At 35.2% G+C, this 17,968-nt stretch overlaps 1 protein-coding gene and 1 long non-coding RNA gene across 3 annotated transcripts in view; one reads left to right on the top strand and one right to left on the bottom strand.

Moving 5' to 3' along the window:
- The window catches only part of LOC134809901 (uncharacterized), a 357,341-nt gene that overhangs the window by 25,366 nt on the left and 314,007 nt on the right, over window positions 1–17,968 (bottom strand). The window lies entirely within an intron of this gene.
- The window catches only part of EMCN (endomucin), a 122,604-nt gene continuing 109,820 nt past the window's right edge, over window positions 5,185–17,968 (top strand). The window contains exon 1 of one of the 2 annotated variants that reach the window (XM_016951918.4): window positions 5,185–5,431. In XM_016951918.4, the coding sequence (XP_016807407.1) occupies window positions 5,368–5,431 (64 nt within the window). In that variant the 5' untranslated portion in view covers window positions 5,185–5,367. The remainder of the gene's footprint in view (window positions 5,432–17,968) is intronic. The other variant, XM_016951919.4, reaches the window with a different exon arrangement.

The following is a 17,968-nucleotide window of genomic DNA, read 5'->3' as shown; positions in this document are numbered from 1 at the left end:
GTGTCACACACTTAAATGTCACATTTTTGTATGAACATGCATGTAAAAATTCCTGGCATATGCCAGACACCCAATAATTTTTTAATAGGTGCCATATAAGAGAAGAATATTTCTGTAAGTTGCTATTCCTAGAATACCAAAAATGGGACATCGAGCAGAACTCTTGGACATGAAGTTCATGGCTGGCAATAGGTAAGCTATATGGAAAGTAGAACAAACTGTTGAAGAACTTTACAGTTGCCTTGTTATTCAGAATTTATTTATATATTCCAGAATTCCAAAGAAATAATCATCTCAATTCTTCATTACATACAATTAAGATTGATTATTGATGTATTAACATATACTAGGAATTATAAACTTCTTGGAAAAATCTTATTTTTCCTATTATGATTTACATAATTAATGAAAATTATCCTCTGCAGCTCAGTTTGTATAGGAAGAATCCATTTATGACAGTGATTTCCAGAGCTTCTTAAGGCAGATGAGGATGAAAGAATGGTACTTGGACTTTTTAAAAAGGAGAGTTGTCCAGTAGGACAATGGACTGCCTGACAGAGTAATGAGCCTCAATCATTTCATCTGTTAGCATGGAGGCTCACTCAGCATTTGCAGGGGTGTTCCTGTGTTAGGACAAATTTGTACTAAATTAACTTTTCGTATGTCTCATCTCTGAGCCACTGTGGTTTTATAATTTCCCTGTATTCATGTCCTTATATATCAAGAGACTTATTCAAGGTTAGGGAGTTGATGTGAGGTATGAGAACCATCTTTACATGCTGAGGAGTAAAACTGGGATGGACAGTTGGAGAATGTGAGAGATAAGCTCTTGAGAAACTTCAAGAATCAATTTGCTATGATGCTTTCTTTTCACATAAGCAATAACAAAATACCACTGGACCTGGGTCACTGGGAGTTGATTAATAGGAATGTGGTAGGTGAGAAAGATAGTGATTTTACTGGCATAAGTTTGGCCAAATGGCTGGGCCCTCCCACTGTTGATGTTCATTATCCATTTTGGCTCTGGGGAAGGGAGACTTAATATCTCCACAATCATGGGCTCTAAATATCTCTTTGGTTTCAGCTCTGTTCCCACTATCTTTAGGAGATCACCCAATTCCCATTTCAAATAGGCAAGTAACAAAAATAAGCTGTTTGATTGCATCTCCATTGAAGAAAGCACTTGATATTTAAAGTACCTTGAAGTAGAGCATAGAACAAATTCCTGATAATAAGAGTTGGGATTCTGTGTAATCAGTTTAAACCAATATTTTGGGACTCTCATCATCTGAATATTTCTTAGGACATTTCTTAATCACTCTAGAATATGATGGTTTATATAAAATCCTAACAACTGAAAGATTCTAGAAGTTTAAGGTTAGTAGGTTTTTTTCTGTTTTTTGTTTTGTTTTGTTTTAATATGTACTTTTAGAAGACTTTCTGGAATCTCACTTAGTCCTCTAAACCACATTAGAAAGTTGGCATGATGTTTATCCTATTTTTCTGTGGGGAAGCTAAGCATGGAGAGGCCAAATAGCTCAGCATAGAGGGGCCAAATAGCTCAGTAAGTCACATAAAACTAAGGCAGAGACAGGATTTGAACTCAAGATCATGCTCTTTGCCAGTTCATGAAATTACTTCTTGGCTTTCCTCTCATTTTAGATAATTTTATTCAGGGTAATGAGCTGGCTAAGAGGAAGAAGGCAAGTATGGAAAGGGAGTTTAATTTGGGGCCCTAGTAATGGTGCTATCTGAATAAATCTTTTCAGTGCCACATAAGCTAACATAAATCATGAGTGTTGGAGTCTTCATTATACAATTTCTTCAGTGTCAAAGATGTCAATGACAGGCCTTGATATGCATTTGGAAAGAATTATGAGATTGCTCTTGCATGACCTCCTAGCAGCTACTTTTTCTTTCAGCAAGCAATTCGGAAGATGAATTGTGAAAAAGAAACAAACAACAACAACAACAAATTAAAGAGAAAAGACATGTTTTCATCTCTCAGGTTAGAGTGGTTCAGTTCTCTTCACATATTTTCTTCTATTAAAGTGCTTTTAAATTATACATTTCCTAATAATGAAAACATTCCAGCAGGTTAGAATACAAAATGTTTAATAAATATATGTATAAATATACACTCAAAACATTAAATTAAACAAAATGTATCAGGTCAAGAGAAATGTTTTTGTTGTTAAGAGGTAAAAACAATATGTGTTTAATCTGGAAGATCTTTTCATGGAAAATTTTAAAATGTGATAGAAACTACCCATAATTCATTTCAGAAGATAAGCAATATTAACATTTTGTATCTTACTCTCTCTTGCTCTGTATGTGTATGTATGTATATGTGTATTTACATATACACACATATACATGTATATACATATATACACATTTACATGTATATACATATATACACGTACATTCACATATATAAATGATAAGCATATGTATATATATGCATATATACATGCAACAAAGTGTCATGAATATATTTCCACATCTATGAAAAGTTATCTAATTAGTATTTTGTGGCAGAACAATATTCTTCCTCAATAATTAATGTTTTGACAAATTTTTGTAATTACATGGACTTCAATGAATATCTTCATTTTTAGAATAAGTTTCTAAACATATAATTTTGCAAGCTCAGAGTGTGGTTCTTTAACAGTTTTGATGTATATTGCCTAGTCACATCTCAGAAAGGTCATACCCCAAGAATAAGATAGTTACTTTATTTGAACATTTATCAAAAATGAGTATTGTCATAAACTATACCTAATTATATATAAAAGGCAAAACACGTTGTTGCGATGTTGGGATATTCGTTTCTTTGGTCTCTGGTGTGATGAATACAGTTTTGGATTTTACTGGCCCTCCATTTCTTGCGAGACATTTTTTTGCCTTTTTTCAGTTGTAGAGTCATTGCTTTTTAGATCAGAAGTTATTTTTTAAGATAACTTATCATGTACTGTTGCAAAATTTTTTATTTGCCTTTTAAATTCATGGTATGTTATGCCAAAAATCTTTTAATTTTTGTGTAAGCAAATGTATGAAGTCTTTCTTTTATGTGCCTTGCCTTTAGTGTCATGCATAAAATGTCCCCTTTACCTCAATTATATGTAGTAGCCCATATTCTCTCCTAGAATTTTGTGCTTTGTATTTTAAACTTAAACCTTTAACATATAAGATTAACATGTAAGATTTGGTATTTTAAGTAAAACAGACACTTAATTTTAAAATTTTCTTAGATGGTTAACACATTGTCAAAAAAACCCCACAATAAATATATACCCTATTCATCACAGTCACTACATGTTGAACTCACCTATATTTAATCTCTCTCTCTATATATACATGCATATACACACAAGCATGCATATGCAAACACATATCTGTAAATATATCTGCGTGTATATTTATGTAGATAGCAACAAATATAAATATTTCTGTGTCTGTACTTTCTATTCTATGCCACTGATCTGTTTGTCTCCTCTGGCAATCATTGCTGTTTTAATTAAATATTTTACCTTAAAAATATCTTCTGATTTAGTAAAGCAAGGCTGACCCCTCCCCTCATTATTACTCCTTTTTGTTTTTTCTTTTCTGTTCTTATATTCTAAATTTTTTTTGGCTAGCATTTTAAGATGTTTCTTAGTTTTTGTTTTTCATCAACAGGCCCTTTGTCTTTTAAGTAGCCTTAATATTCTACTGTCAAGCATTCTTAGAATAGGTATCTAGTGTACTAAATGGAAATGCATAGCACTTAGTGCTGAGGAGTCCAAATGCCATGGAATCCCTGAAGAAATTATTGTGACCAGCATCAGTGGTGACTCTGAGTACTGACAACTTGAGTACAGAAGGAGCAGGAAGTGAGGCAATGTGAGGGTTCGAATGTGATTTCACATGGCCACACCCCAATTTATTTCTGGAAAGTGCATGTGACATCTATTCACATATGTTCCTATCTTTATATTCTCCAGGATATGCCAAATAAAGTAACAACGCCAAAGGCAGTCTGTTTTAGAAAATCAATTAGAAGAGGGTAAAATACAATCTTATGCACAAAATAGAAACTTAGCTCTTCTGACCCCTGGTATAACGTTGGATAAAACAAGCTAACGTTTTTAAGTGTTTTGAGCAGTTGACTCAGTCTCACTCGTTTTGTATGAAGTATTTTCCAGCATGGTGCAGCAGTGAAACTGTGTGCCCTTCTTGCAAACAGGTAAAGGTATAATTTTTGAACAGTTTTTGTTTTTTTGTTTGTTTGTTTTGTGGGGAAAATGAATCTACACCGATTCATTGACAATGTTGTCCAGTAAAGCCTCATGAGTAAAGGTACATAAAAGGATGATCAGCTAAAATGAGACATGAAGCCTGTGGCTGAAGAAAAATATAACGTCATTGGCACACACGGGGCTTGTACCCAGGACTGTGGCTGTGTTATCACCACGTTTTAATCAGTCACAACTGACATCAACGTGACCCCTGCTATATAAATTATCCAGCCTGGTTGGCATTCCGGTCTTAAAGAGTCAACCTCTCCCAGCTTCACTGATGTGTGATGGCATTTCACCCACTGCCATTCCAACCCTGTCCCCTAAAGAAGAGCATTCATGAGGTGTTATAAGTAATTGTTCCTTATTCATCATCAAAGTTCTTTAGTAAAAACCAGGAGTGATCAATAGACATTCACATGTCTTTGCTTAATTCTATTTAAAAAGCCTGAAAAACTTCTCTGTACACCCTTTGAAAGTCTTTTTGCTTACTCAAGAGCAGAGCATAATCTATTTAATACAATTTTTCACTTATATCCAAAAGGTGGCCTTCTCTAATCTGGCTTTCAAGTTGGAAAGAGAAAAGTTAAGTTGATTCCTGATGGATTTTGCTCTAAAATTTAACCCTCGGGCAGTGAAAGCCTCTTTATCCCAACTGAGTAGCTGCTAAATGAGGCCCCTTTATAACCACTTCAGAATGCACTTTCAAAACAAAAGTTAGAAGGCCCTATGATCCATTCTCAAGAAGGATCTGTTTCTGTTCAAAACCAGTCCCGACCTTTCTGTTGAAGAAGAACAAAATAATGTAGTAACAAAAACACAAGTGGCTGCCAAAGGAAGAGAGAGAAAAAAAAAGAGTTCCTGTAAGGGACTGAAACAATAAATCTCCTCTCTGCTGAACTCCCAAAGGGAGTGTGTGTATTTCCTCCCGTTCTTTATCAGAACCCCCAAAATAAGTAGGAATGGGCAGTGGCTATTCACATTCACTACACCTTTTCCATTCGCTAATAAGGCCCTGCCAGGCTGGGAGGGAATTGTCCTTGCCTGCTTCTGGAGAGAGAAGATATTGACACCATCTACGGACACCATGGAACTGCTTCAAGTGACCATTCTTTTTCTTCTGCCCAGTATTTGCAGCAGTAACAGCACAGGTATTTTTGTCTCTTATTCCTCTAGTGGTACGGATTGGAAATCACTAGTAGGTGACTCAGCCTCAGTTTACTTTCAGGGACCTTCCCCTGACACTTAGATGCAGCAATTCCTTTGATGAGTTGAGTGTTTGGATGTTGACTTGGAGTGCGTGGAGAAGGCTTGAGAGAGACGGTATTTGTTTCTACTGAAGGGAAATGTTTGCGGGTACAGCAGCCTGAAAGCATGTTCGATGAAATCACAAAGTACTGGAAATATACAATGGCCTCTTTAGAGTATAAAAATCTAGGAATACAATGCTGGTTAAAAATGTACTCTCTCTCAAAAATGTATTCTTTTCAGACATAGCTCAGAAATAATAAGATTGGCATGTGTGGGTGAAAGGCTGTAATCGGAGACATTATATTGCAGATGTTAGCCTGTATTTTTCCCAACTATTTTTCAGCTCTGATAAATTGAGGAGTTGAGTAAAGCTGCCTAGGGAAGCGAGTCCTAATATTTTGAGGTAGGGTGAATAGAGAGAGATTCATTTGATTACAGTCTATAGATTTTTGCTGAAGAAATATGCACATATCTAAACATATACATACATTTTGCATAACATTGCAGGAATTTATAAACATAAAAATCCTACCTATTGACTTCTGGTTAAGAAACTCAGATAAAAAATAGGTTTGCATCTTCATAAGCCTTGAGTATATCGATGGACAATTTCGAGAACGATTTACATTTGACTTTTAACCCTTCCTGAGTGATTGAAAATAAACTGTTAAATTTAATCAATATTTATTAGGTTCCTACCCTGTACTGCAAGGAATATAAAAACAAGTAAGATGTCCTTGCCCAAAGTGGTAGAAGTACTACTGGGAGAAATAAGCATGTGATTTTAATATAAAATAGATTTAATAAGTGTGAAAATTGAAGAACAAACTACCATAAAAGAACACAATTGGGAAAGACTGATTCAGACTCTGAGGGGTCTTGGGGGGAAAAAAACAAAAACATTCATTTCTAATTTTATTTTGCTCATTCTCAATTTAAAAGATTACTGCCTACAAAATCTTAATTTACAGTGATAATGTCGGAAGAAAATAAGTACATCCCTCCCTGAACAACATTTTATCAGTCATTTCTATGTAAATATCTATGTAAATTTAGTACAAATTCAAAAATACTTCAAATTCACGCACATTTGCTCATCATGCATCTTGGAGTTTCTGCGGTTAAGTTGCAGCTGGTATCAAGGCCAGAAAATTTAACTTAGAAGAGTTACTAGAATCTGATTTTTTAAAATAAAGAACATTTATGTGGTGCCACAGAAATTATTGCACTCGCTTATAAGTAACTTCAGTCTGCTTGGGGAAGATTGATAGGAATCTCAATGCCATGGAAAATATTGCTCACAATTAGATGTGTCAGATTAGTATAAAGTCTGAAAGTCTGGCTTAGGCTGCTCGCTGCTCCAGGTCTGCAAGCATCGACGAGTACAATACTTCGCCGGCATTGTTAAACTCTGAATAGATCATTCGTCCTTCCGAAAGTAAAGTGGAATAGCATCAATAGAAGTAGCCTGCAATACCAGGCCTTAAGAAAGACGTGAAGGTGAAGGACAATCCAGAGATGTACTGGCAGGTTTTTCTGTTATGGTCATTTTGGGAAAATACAAACCTCCTTTTGCTCACTGGTAATGAGCTCAACCTGTTAACAGTTCTTCTTTCTAATGAACTGTTAACCCCTGTAGGATAATTTCCATTTGAGCAGAAACAATAGTTACATAATAACTATCTCCTTCAGGTCAGCCAACAAGTCTACTTATTAACTGAAGGCCAGTATCTGTAAACAAACAAACAAACCAAACCTACTCCATTTGTCTTAGAGAGGAGGCTATAGCTCAAGAGTATAAATTGACCATTTGAGTGGAGCATGAAAGGATTGGAAGATAATTTCCCATCTACATGTATGATTTTGTTGTACCTGGTTCTGCCTGTTTTTTTGTTTGTTTGTTTGTTTGTTTTTGCAGATTGGGCACAGGGAAGAAAGCATTTCCTAAGCTGACTGAGTACCTTTATTTTTCCTTAACCCCTAGTTCCAGATACACATTGATTTCAGAGTTTTACATGTTCCTCAAACTTAGGAATGATTAACATATTTCATCAGCAAAGTTGATTCTTGGGGGTGAGGAGGGAGGCATTTCATCTGCCTTAAATTCACAAGCTGTCAAGCAGATCCATGCTCTTTTGCGTAGTAATTTATTCCTAAATAATTATCTTTTAGATAAATTGACTACTTTTCTTTTCTTCTGATGTTTTTGTCAGTCTCAGATTTAAATAACTACAATATAGTCTTTCATGCTGTTTGTGAAAATCAAGGGAATCTTTCTACATCACAGTCAGTGAGTTACTTTTTATTACTTGGTTGGTGGTATAATATTTTTTCAGTCTCCAATTTGGAAAGCTGTTCTATTGAAATATGTATGGAAGGTTTCTGAAACAGAACTGCCATTCTTTCTTAAGGTTTTCTAAATTGTATTTAAAACTGAACAGACCCCTACAGTGGCTTTTAAATCTAGATGTATGGATGAGCTTTTGACTTTCAGGGCTGAGAGAAGTTAATGAAGAGAGATTCCTCCAAGAAGAAGGAAACAATATGCATTTACTCATCAAGTGCCACTTGCTTTTTGAAATTTGCCTTAACTTGGGAAATATTAAAATGTTGTAGGCATTCTCAGACAGGGACAAACACCATTTTCTTTACTGGTATATGAAGAAGTATTTAATTGCTTGGAGAAATTCATTTGATAGTGATTGAACATTCAATTTCATGAAAAAGAAAGATTAAACACACTATCAGCAGACTCCATGCTAAATATCGTAAGTTTATAGAACTTAATAAAACTTAACCCTCACCATAGAAGTGGGGGAGAGAGGAAGATGAGGGAAGTTATTATAAATTTGGCTATATTGTAGGCTTTAAGAGGTAAATAAAGAATGACATAGAAAATTTACAACTAGCCTGGTTTTGGATGTAAGGACATCTGAAACGGCTACATATAAAAGTGGAAATTATTATAAGCTTTGAAGCTTGAAAATCAAGAGGTTCTAGAGGAACGGAATTTATTGAGTAGATACGTTGAAACATTGGTATATTCTAGTCTAGAAACATAAAGAGGTCACAATTTGGGCATAGTTAACTACTGAGAAATAAGGTTGGAAATATAGCCTCAGGAGATATTGAATAACAGGATGAGAAATATTGACTCATATAGTTAATTAGTTTGAGTCTGTAAATGTGTTTGAGTATGGGAATTATATGATCATGGCTATAAAATGGGAAGACTAATCTGTCAGCAGAATATAGATTAGACTACTGGAGTCAAGAGAAATAAAAGGTAAGGAAACTAGGTCAACTGTGATTGCAAGTCTGAGAGTGTGTCAATAAAATGAAAAGAAGGGTCTAGGAAGAGCTTTAAGGAAGTAGAAAGTGTGTGATTTGACATATCATTGACTGGCAGTGAAGGAGAATGTGACTGAAATGCAGAGACAGAGTTTTTTTAATACCAGAAATAGGAAAATGGCTTGGGAGCAGAGATTAGGAAAGATATGAGGAGACGGTTTAGTGAGAAAAATGATATTTGGTTTTGGACATGGTGATTCTGTAATCCTGATATTTATGTAGAGATGTTCAATGGTAAATTAAAAGTGTCTGATGCGTAGTTGGTATGCCCCTGGAGCCAGAGGTGATGTTGAGAGGTGAATGTTCTTTAGTCCTGAATCCAAATATTTCTTAATCTTGCCCATTGTAACATTAATAACATAGAGAAGCAATTTATCCTTCTTCTGGATGCCCGTATATCTAACTCTCCTAAGGTACTTATTTCCAATTCTGTCATAGTTATTTGCATGAATGTCTTATTTCTCTACAAGATTATAAGCACCTTGAAAGTAAGGGCTATATTTGTTACAGATTGCTCAGCAACAGTTCTGAACACATAATAAGGACATAGTTGTCTGAATGAATGGATAATTGAATGAAATAGTTGCCTTCTTATTATTTTCATATTTTCATTTCTTCCTATGACAATCACCTAATAGTTTACTATCTTGTCCTTATGAAAAAGTTATGGACAAGTATGAATCAGAGAACATAATATAGAAAAAAGTCGATTATTTTGATTTCAGTTATGAAAGTGAGCACCAAATATAAGGGAAAGGGATTCTTATCAAAGGTTAGCCAGCTCTCAAACTATAACCACTGTGGGGAAGAATATCTAAACAGAACCAGCTCTACTTATTTTTGGGTATCAAATATTCAATGTAATACATTCCTATAGTTAAAAGTATTCAAGGAGCTACCTTATTCTCAACCAACTTCTCAAAAATACAAAATGGCTTTTTTACAAGTGAAGTTTACAAAAATAGAAGTTGGAGGAAAGTTAAAAAAAATCATACATCTTTATGCATCATTATAGGTAACGTGAGTTGCTTCAGAGTAGATAATTTTGCTAAGTACTTCTGTTGAGCTTAATCCACACCAGTATCTCTTACCTGAAATGGGTAGTCTATTGTAGGAAGACTAAACCAATATAGAACAAATCCAAATGGAAAAGAATTTAGTCTGCAAACCATTTCTTTGCATTCTTTCTTCACTACTGATTTTTAATGATCCCCACCTAAAAGTAGAAGTGATCATTCTAGAACTCCTACTTTCAAAAGATTTATAACAGTTGTCAGAAACAAATTCTCTGGCAATTTTATCTTGAAAATTGTAGTTATCCAGAAAACTAAGAAAAAAATGAATATTTAAGGGTTTCACAAAGCTTTGAATTTACTAGACAACTGCCCCTCCTTTCCTTTTCATTGGTGAAGTTACATTCCAAGCTGCAGCCAAATATTTTAACTTGTGAATAATTATCTAATTCAAGTTACTCACATTCTTTTTTTCTTAGTAATCACTTTCCAACTTCCTCTTTGTCTTTAAGAACAATATGAGATGCACGTTTCTAAATACTGAATGTCAGAATAGGAATTTTTTTTTTTTTTTTGAGACGGAGTTTTGCTCTTGTTGCCCAGGCTGGAGTGCAACGGTATGATATTGGCTCACTGCAACTTCCGCCTCCCGGGTTCAAGCGATTCTCCTGCCTCAGCCTCCCAAGTAGCTGGGATTACAGACACCCGCCACCATACCCGGCTAAATTTTTTTATCTTTAGTAGAGACAGGGTTTCACCATGCTGGCCAGGCTGGTTGCGAACTCCTGACCTCAGGTGATCCACCTGCCTCGGTCTCCCAAAATGCTGGGATTACAGGCATGAGCCACCATGCCCAGCTCAGAGTAGGAATTTAAGTAACTTTCAATTCCTGTGTACTGAATCCTTTCCAGCTACTGAATTCCTATCCATTATAGGTCTGTAAGCTTAGGCTAACAGTACCTTTTGACTGGTAGAAGCAGCTCTCTCAGTTAGCAAACAAGATCCTTTTTGTACCGTTGCACACCATGGGAAACATTAGTGGTGTCAATTACATCTAGAAAGGGCACTATATGGTTCCCAAATTTGGGGCAACCATAAGAAAAATAGATTTTTAAAACTTGAATAGAGGTTTCATATCCTGTAGAATGATATATGTAGAGATAATCATAATTAGTTCCAAAGTAGAAGAAGTCACCGTATGAGCATTAGATTCCTGTTGTGTCTTTCCCTACATCTTCTCCGGCCACGTTTACTCCAGCCATTGCTATGGCAACCAGCCACGCACGGGTGTAACCTGACAGCCGCTTGCCTCACTTTAATGCATATATCCTGCTTTCTTTCTGGTGCTATTCTGTTATAAAGGTGAATTTCAGAATCTGGCATTATCAGATGCCTGAACTGGAAGTGCAGGAGCATTAGCATTCTATGAGACAGCTCCTGACAAAAGAGGGAATGGAGCCACTGAATACATAAATGCTTTTCTCTTATATTCCTGCTCCAGTTTCATTGTTTTAGTCCTTTTCTCCTCTTCCTGAGATTTTTTTTTTTAATAAACTGTCTGAACAGAAGCCCTTGTTTCAGGCTCTGCTATTTAGGAAAACCCAGGATTTATTATTTTTCTTGATGAGAACATTTTAGTTTAGATGGTAGTGTATATGTAAGTAAAGATCAGTTTCGGTTTCTCTGACACTCTAATTAATATGTACTACCCTTCTTCCTTTTCATTTCAAAGAAAATGAAATATCTTTGATCAATCTTTTGTTACATAAGCTTAACAATATTCTAAACAGATTCTGTTCTAAGGCAATTATTTGCCTGTTTGCAGTAATGAATTATACTGTGAGGTTAGTAGTAAAAAATGTTGATGTCATTGATTTCATTCTTTCTGTACTTCTCATCTGAAATGTGAACTGTTTTTTTAAATCCATTGAATCAGTCATACTCCAGCTGAAACCTGTATTAGTTGTGTCAAAGACTAGAGAATGGAGATCACAGTTGGGAACGGTCCAAGTTAACCTAAAGAAGTATTGTCACAACATCTACTAACATCTACCATTTATTGTGCCAGGCACTTTACACACATTACTTCCATCACAAATTTCAAGGCCAGCTTTATCCCATCTTACTGATTAAGAAACAGATGCTTGGAAATAGTATAAAGTTACACAAGGCTGGTGTGGCTTAAAATCAAAGCAAGGACTGTTGCTCTTCAGCTACCTTCTGATGTAGTGACACTTCAGTAAGTTGAGTTTTCTGAAAAAGAATAAGGATAAAGACTTACCGCTCGAGTAATTTAGAAGTCACTACTGCGCCTCACAGCAACTTAAGCCTTCTAAACTGACAACTAAAACTATAATGCCATAAATGAATTTTTACTTAGCAATAATGTTTTCTTAATATTCTGGATTCAATTAATTCTTAGGGGATGGGTTGGAAGGAGTTGTAGGCATTTGCCTACCAGTCATTGTTATGTTGGTTGAAAAAAACATGTACTTGGCTATAAATGTCAGTGAAGCTAATATGGGACTTGGAGAAGAAGGAAAGAAACAAAGAGGAAATAGCTATCAGTGAATTAATCACTTGGTGTCACGTTTATAATTCTTCTGGAGACAGATTGTCTGAGTTCAAGTTCCAGCTCTGCCACTTACTAGCTGTATAAACTTGGACAAGTTACTCAACTTTTGGCTTCCTCAGCTGTAAAATGGAGATGATTGCCTTATGTGGTTCTTGCAATATCTCTACAAGGAATTACCTCATAGGGATATTGGAAGAATCACACAAGGTAATATGCAGAAAGCACCCAGAATAGCGTCTGATATGAGATAAATGTTATATAAAGTTTTTGCTGAGTTAATGGAACTCATATCCTGCACCGTAGATGAAATATTTTATTTCTAAGTTGATTCCAATCCAGAAGCAGAAAATATTTAAACAATTATAATGTTAATTCTCACAAAGTGAAAAATGAGCATCTGAAAATTTTTCACAATAGAACTGTTGTAAGATGACTGCCAAGTAATATTTTAATTACAATATATGCAGGCACAATTTTATACATTATATGCAAACAGGTGTATTTTCTCAAATATCTTTCAGATTTATGTTATTTACCTTCATCTATAAACTAATCACTCAAATTAATAAGCAAAATTGTGTTTGTATTTAATTAAAACTTTTTAGTCTGAAAATAGTCAACATCCTCAAATATTGTTACTACTCTCATAAAGTATTGAGTGTTGCTTAATCTGAGAGGTTGAATATGTTAGTGGAAGGAAACACGGTCTTAATGTGAAAACTTAAGTTTGAGTCTAGCTTCTAAGTATGTTCAAATTGGCCCAGACATTAAATCTTTCTTAATCCCAGTTTCTGCATGTAAAAAATGAGAAGAAAGATACATATTGACATGGTATTGGTGTTACATGACAATGGGAATACCCATTTTAGATACTGTGCACATCATAAATTACTACTAAAACATTAGCTATTATTGTATAAGTTAACATTAACTCACAGAATCAAGAGAGAAATAGGAAACCGTTCCATAAATTTCAGAATTTTCCCTTACTAGTTGGGCCTTTAACTGCCATTGTATCATTTCTATTTTAGCCATAATACCTTTACATAATTTTTATGGCTGTTCACATCCAAATGGCCATGTGTTGAAATAATGCTTCAGTTATAAAAATCACACACATAAAACACAGAAAACCATTTGTATCACACATTGAATTTATTTTTAACTGAAGTGGGAAAAGAAATACTTTTTTTGTGGTATGAACTGTGAAATCGCCCTCCTAGGGTGTTCAGCAAGTGTGAGAACATAAGTGTTGAGTTCTTGGGCACTCTCCCCAGGATACAAAGGCCACTCCCACATTAATGAGCTCAAAGCCATTGTGACAACTCTAAACAACCATGAGAATTCTCCAATTATCTCTCTCTGCAAACCCAATTTTTAAAAGTGGGGCTCACCTTTTTTAAATGCACAGAGTGAACTAACTTAAAGATTTATTAAGTAATTGCATTATTGGGATTAGAATAATTAAATGATGTGATCAATGAACTTTTTATTTTTTCTCTTTCCTTTTCATTTTTTGACAGCCTCATTTGTTGGGTACAAGTTTTATATCAATTAAAGTTTAAAATTCTTAAGGTATACAAAGGAGAAGAAAAAATCATTTAAACATCTTTTATTAGGTTTTGTTACAACTTAACTGTATATAGGAAGCAAGGACAATTTCTAAGTGATTATTTGTGTGTGTGTTTCCCAAGACCTATTTTTGGGCACAGAGGTGATATTTAGTAGCTAGCCCTTGCTTTAATTTGGAGAATTCTGTTTCTACAAAAGTCAGAAGAGTTGAAAATACCCAAGGCATTCCTAGATTTGTTTTCAGTTACTTGAGGGCAATATTTATTTTTATCCCTGGCCTCTGTAGAGGGGAAGCAGTAAGTGTATTTGGGAATACTCGTTTGGTTGGCTAAACTTATTTGATTTGCTTTATGAAGTTGACCTACCCTCTTACTATTGTATAAATAGCAGAAAATACTTAACATTGAATTATAGTGACTTTTCAAATCATACCAGAGTGTCGTGAATATCTGAATACAAGTGCCAAGTCATTCCTATTACTTGCTCACATATACAAAAATTAGTGGTCTGTAATTCATCAGGTAATTCTGAACCATTTAGATCAGATTAGTCCCCACCCCCACTAGGATAGACTGTAAAATTATGAAAATTCAATTGTAAAGGCACTTTGATTACATAGTTTACCTTTCCAACTCTGAAGTCTTAATTCAGTATGTTGAGTAATTAACTTTATCCTAATCTTGTGCAGAAGCAAAAGCACCACATAATTCAGTTGTTCCTAGATCAGTAAATAATCCAAACGCCCTTTGTGCAATTGACATGAGATAAACCACCTTGTTCTTTGTTAAATACAGAATCCTTTCCCCATAATACATATGCTATTCATTAGAATATTACATAAAAGAAAGGGTACTTTCACTAAAAAAAAGAATATATTTGGCAATATAACAACTTTCTTATATTTTTCCCATTGAGCCCTGACTGGTGTGACAAGCCAGCATACTGTAGTGGTGAAGAGTACACTGAATCTTTGAGCCAAGAGCACTTGGGTTAGTTACCAGGGGCCACATGCTTGCTGTGTGACTGAGGCAGGCAAAATTTTTAACCTCTCAAGGCTTTAATTTTCGTGTCTATAAAATGAGTGTGGTTTAATCAAGTGATATGAAAGGTTTCTTCCAGATCTACAGTTCTATAACCTTTGTGTAACAAACAATTATTTACATTTTGCCTGAAGTTATCTTGCTTCATTTTCATCCTGTTATCACTAGATAGGCTTCTTCTGGAGCAAGATGTTTTATTCTATTCCCTAATGTTTACTTCCTTTAGAGATTTTTCAGTTAGGGATGTTAGAAAGCATCCACTTTGCATGTAAAAGGCCAATTCTCTGTCATGAGAGTTATTTCTCATAGTACACATCAACAAAAAAACATGTTTTTCATTTTTCCATGTGGTCTCATTTTTATGCAAATGGGAGATATTTGTTAGGAGTGGGGCTAGAAAAAAGACTTGGAGAGAGGGTGGGGACAGAAACCAACATCCGGAAAAAAGATTGAGAATAAAAATGAGGTTAAAAGAGATTGAGGAAATGACAGAGGCTGGGAGAAAGAGAGAAACTGTCTAAGACAGCTGGGAAGCTGGGAAGAGGAGATGGGGAAACTCATTAATTGGTCTAAGGATTTGGGAAGAGTATTCTGCACAGGCCCTGTAGCCACTCTTACAAGGCCAGTACCCAGTGGAGTTCTTCCTTCTTGCCATTAAAGCTCTTGCCAATCCTTCTTCCCTCCATCCACTCAATGTGCAGTGTGCTCTTTTCACTGTCCCATACCCACAAGGTAAGCAGAGATGTTTACCTTTCTAGGAAAGTGTTAGAGTCTAGGGCTTTCAGGGGAAATATTGGTATAAATTTAATCTAAATTATTATTATTATTTTTTGCTTGTACTAGTTTAAGATAAATTTGGCCAAGGACAGATTTGGTTAATACAAATATTAGTCAAAGTGCTGAAATCTCACTAGGCATACAGGCTTAAATTCCAGCTTTGTTTGACAATCTCCTCGCAAAGAGGCGCCCTTCATCTCCTAATCATTATAAAATCATATCAATTGCTTTCACTTCTACTATTAAAGTCCCTCATGTTTTCATTAACATTGGATGATCCTGGGCCTCTATCCTATAGGGTACTCAAGAAATTTAGCCACATTTAATAATAGTTTTATTAGAGAAACAACTATGGTATTCCCTTCAAAGTTTCAAGTGGGATCAAGATGCATTAGATAATCCAAACACAAATATTTCTGGTTCCCAGAGAACTGTTAACTGTTAAGAAGAGTTTAAGAATATATAGAGGATTAAATTACTAGCATTTGTGAGCATGAAAAAAATGCAGAAGCTATGATATTATGAATCTAGGCTAGAAGGGTAGTCACACTTCTAGTATCAAAAAACAACAGACTGAAATTTGTCAACTGGTTCATTAGCTTACCGTTACTTAATGAATTAGGATAACTTACAAGAAGAATTTAGCAGTCTATCTTCCAGAATTTACAAGCTAGCAACCCTTAACCTCTAACTTGAATGTCTGTGTTGTTTGGCCACACTAAACATGTAACATACCAGGTGTGTTTTATGACCGTATAAATATTTACAAATATTTTAAAATAAGGAAATTTTGCAAAACAACGATAACAACAATAAAAGAAATAAAGTTGTATTTTCAGGGTTTTTTTTTTGACAAATTGGACTTCATATCCCCTCATGACATTATTCAGTTAGATCTGAGTAATAAGTACCCCTTTAAATTGAGAAATGCCCCTTTTTTCTACAAACATATATGCATTTAAACCCTACCTTATCCTCTTTTACCTCTCTGCATGACCCATGGGCATTTGGGTTAATCTCATCACCTATTTCATAGTAGCTGTAGGGTTTTGTCTAAGCATTAGGCATACGATTTGCAAAGCTGTCACCATGTTTGTGGTGACTCAATGGATGTCGAAAAGATAGGGTTCTGGGGGCCTTTTTCTACAATTAACTAGGCTTGCCAGCTCAATCTCAGAATTTTAAAGACACATTCTAGGTGCCAAATCTTTCCATTTTTCATAAAGATGATTGCTTTTATTAAAATGTTACTATAAATAATTAACTTAGCAGTGATTACCACTCTTGTTTCATAGTCTTAGGAAAGCATAAAACTTAGAAAATGATTTAAAAAACATAGAAACCACAAATCATAAAATGTAGTTAAAATTCTATTTTATTTTTGTTTCCCACTATCCCTTTAATATTGATTTGGTGAATATAAACTTTTCATCTTTGATGAAACTATTGGAAACCTATGGCTTTTTTGCTCACCTTTAAGAAATGGACAGTTTTGTGGACAACTAAATTTTCAGAGTGTATCAATTAGAAATTAGAATACATAATCCAAAATTATAATTAAAATTTCTCTCTTGTAGGTCATGCCAGTGTGGAGTAGGATTCTACAAAGTGGCTTTTTTTAGAGGTCTCTATTTTTCTGCTTCCTCTCTCAAGCTCCTTTCTGACCAACTGTACTGGGAGCAGAGTAAGGGAGGAGTGAGAGGATGAATGAAAGACATTACTTGATGTGGTGCCGTAAGCTGTGCTCACAGTCTGGGAGATAGTTAAAGCCCAACTGCTGAATGGTGTACTTTCAAGGGTTCCTCAAAAGTGTACTTTTCAGCCTCTCTCCTCTGTAGTTCCTTGCCTCATGTGGGTGAATCCCTATTCTGGGAGTTCACTGTTTACCCCTTCCAAAGCACTGGTCATCCTTGTTAACCAAGAGCTTCCTCATGTTCCCAGTTCTCCAGGCAGAGCTAAGGAATGGAATTCAGGATAACCCTAAGCCCACACTCTCATTCTCTCTCCCTTTTATTTGGCCCACAGGAAACAGTCCAATACCTCTTTCCCTGGCAACATCAAGCAGTGCAGGCTTTGTAGGGTCCAGCCCCACAGGGTCAGTGAGTTTTT

This window comes from Pan troglodytes, chromosome 3 (genome assembly GCF_028858775.2).
Source record: "Pan troglodytes isolate AG18354 chromosome 3, NHGRI_mPanTro3-v2.0_pri, whole genome shotgun sequence".
NCBI classification, from domain to species: Eukaryota; Metazoa; Chordata; class Mammalia; order Primates; family Hominidae; genus Pan; species Pan troglodytes.
This window is presented reverse-complemented; position numbering and strand designations above follow the sequence as displayed.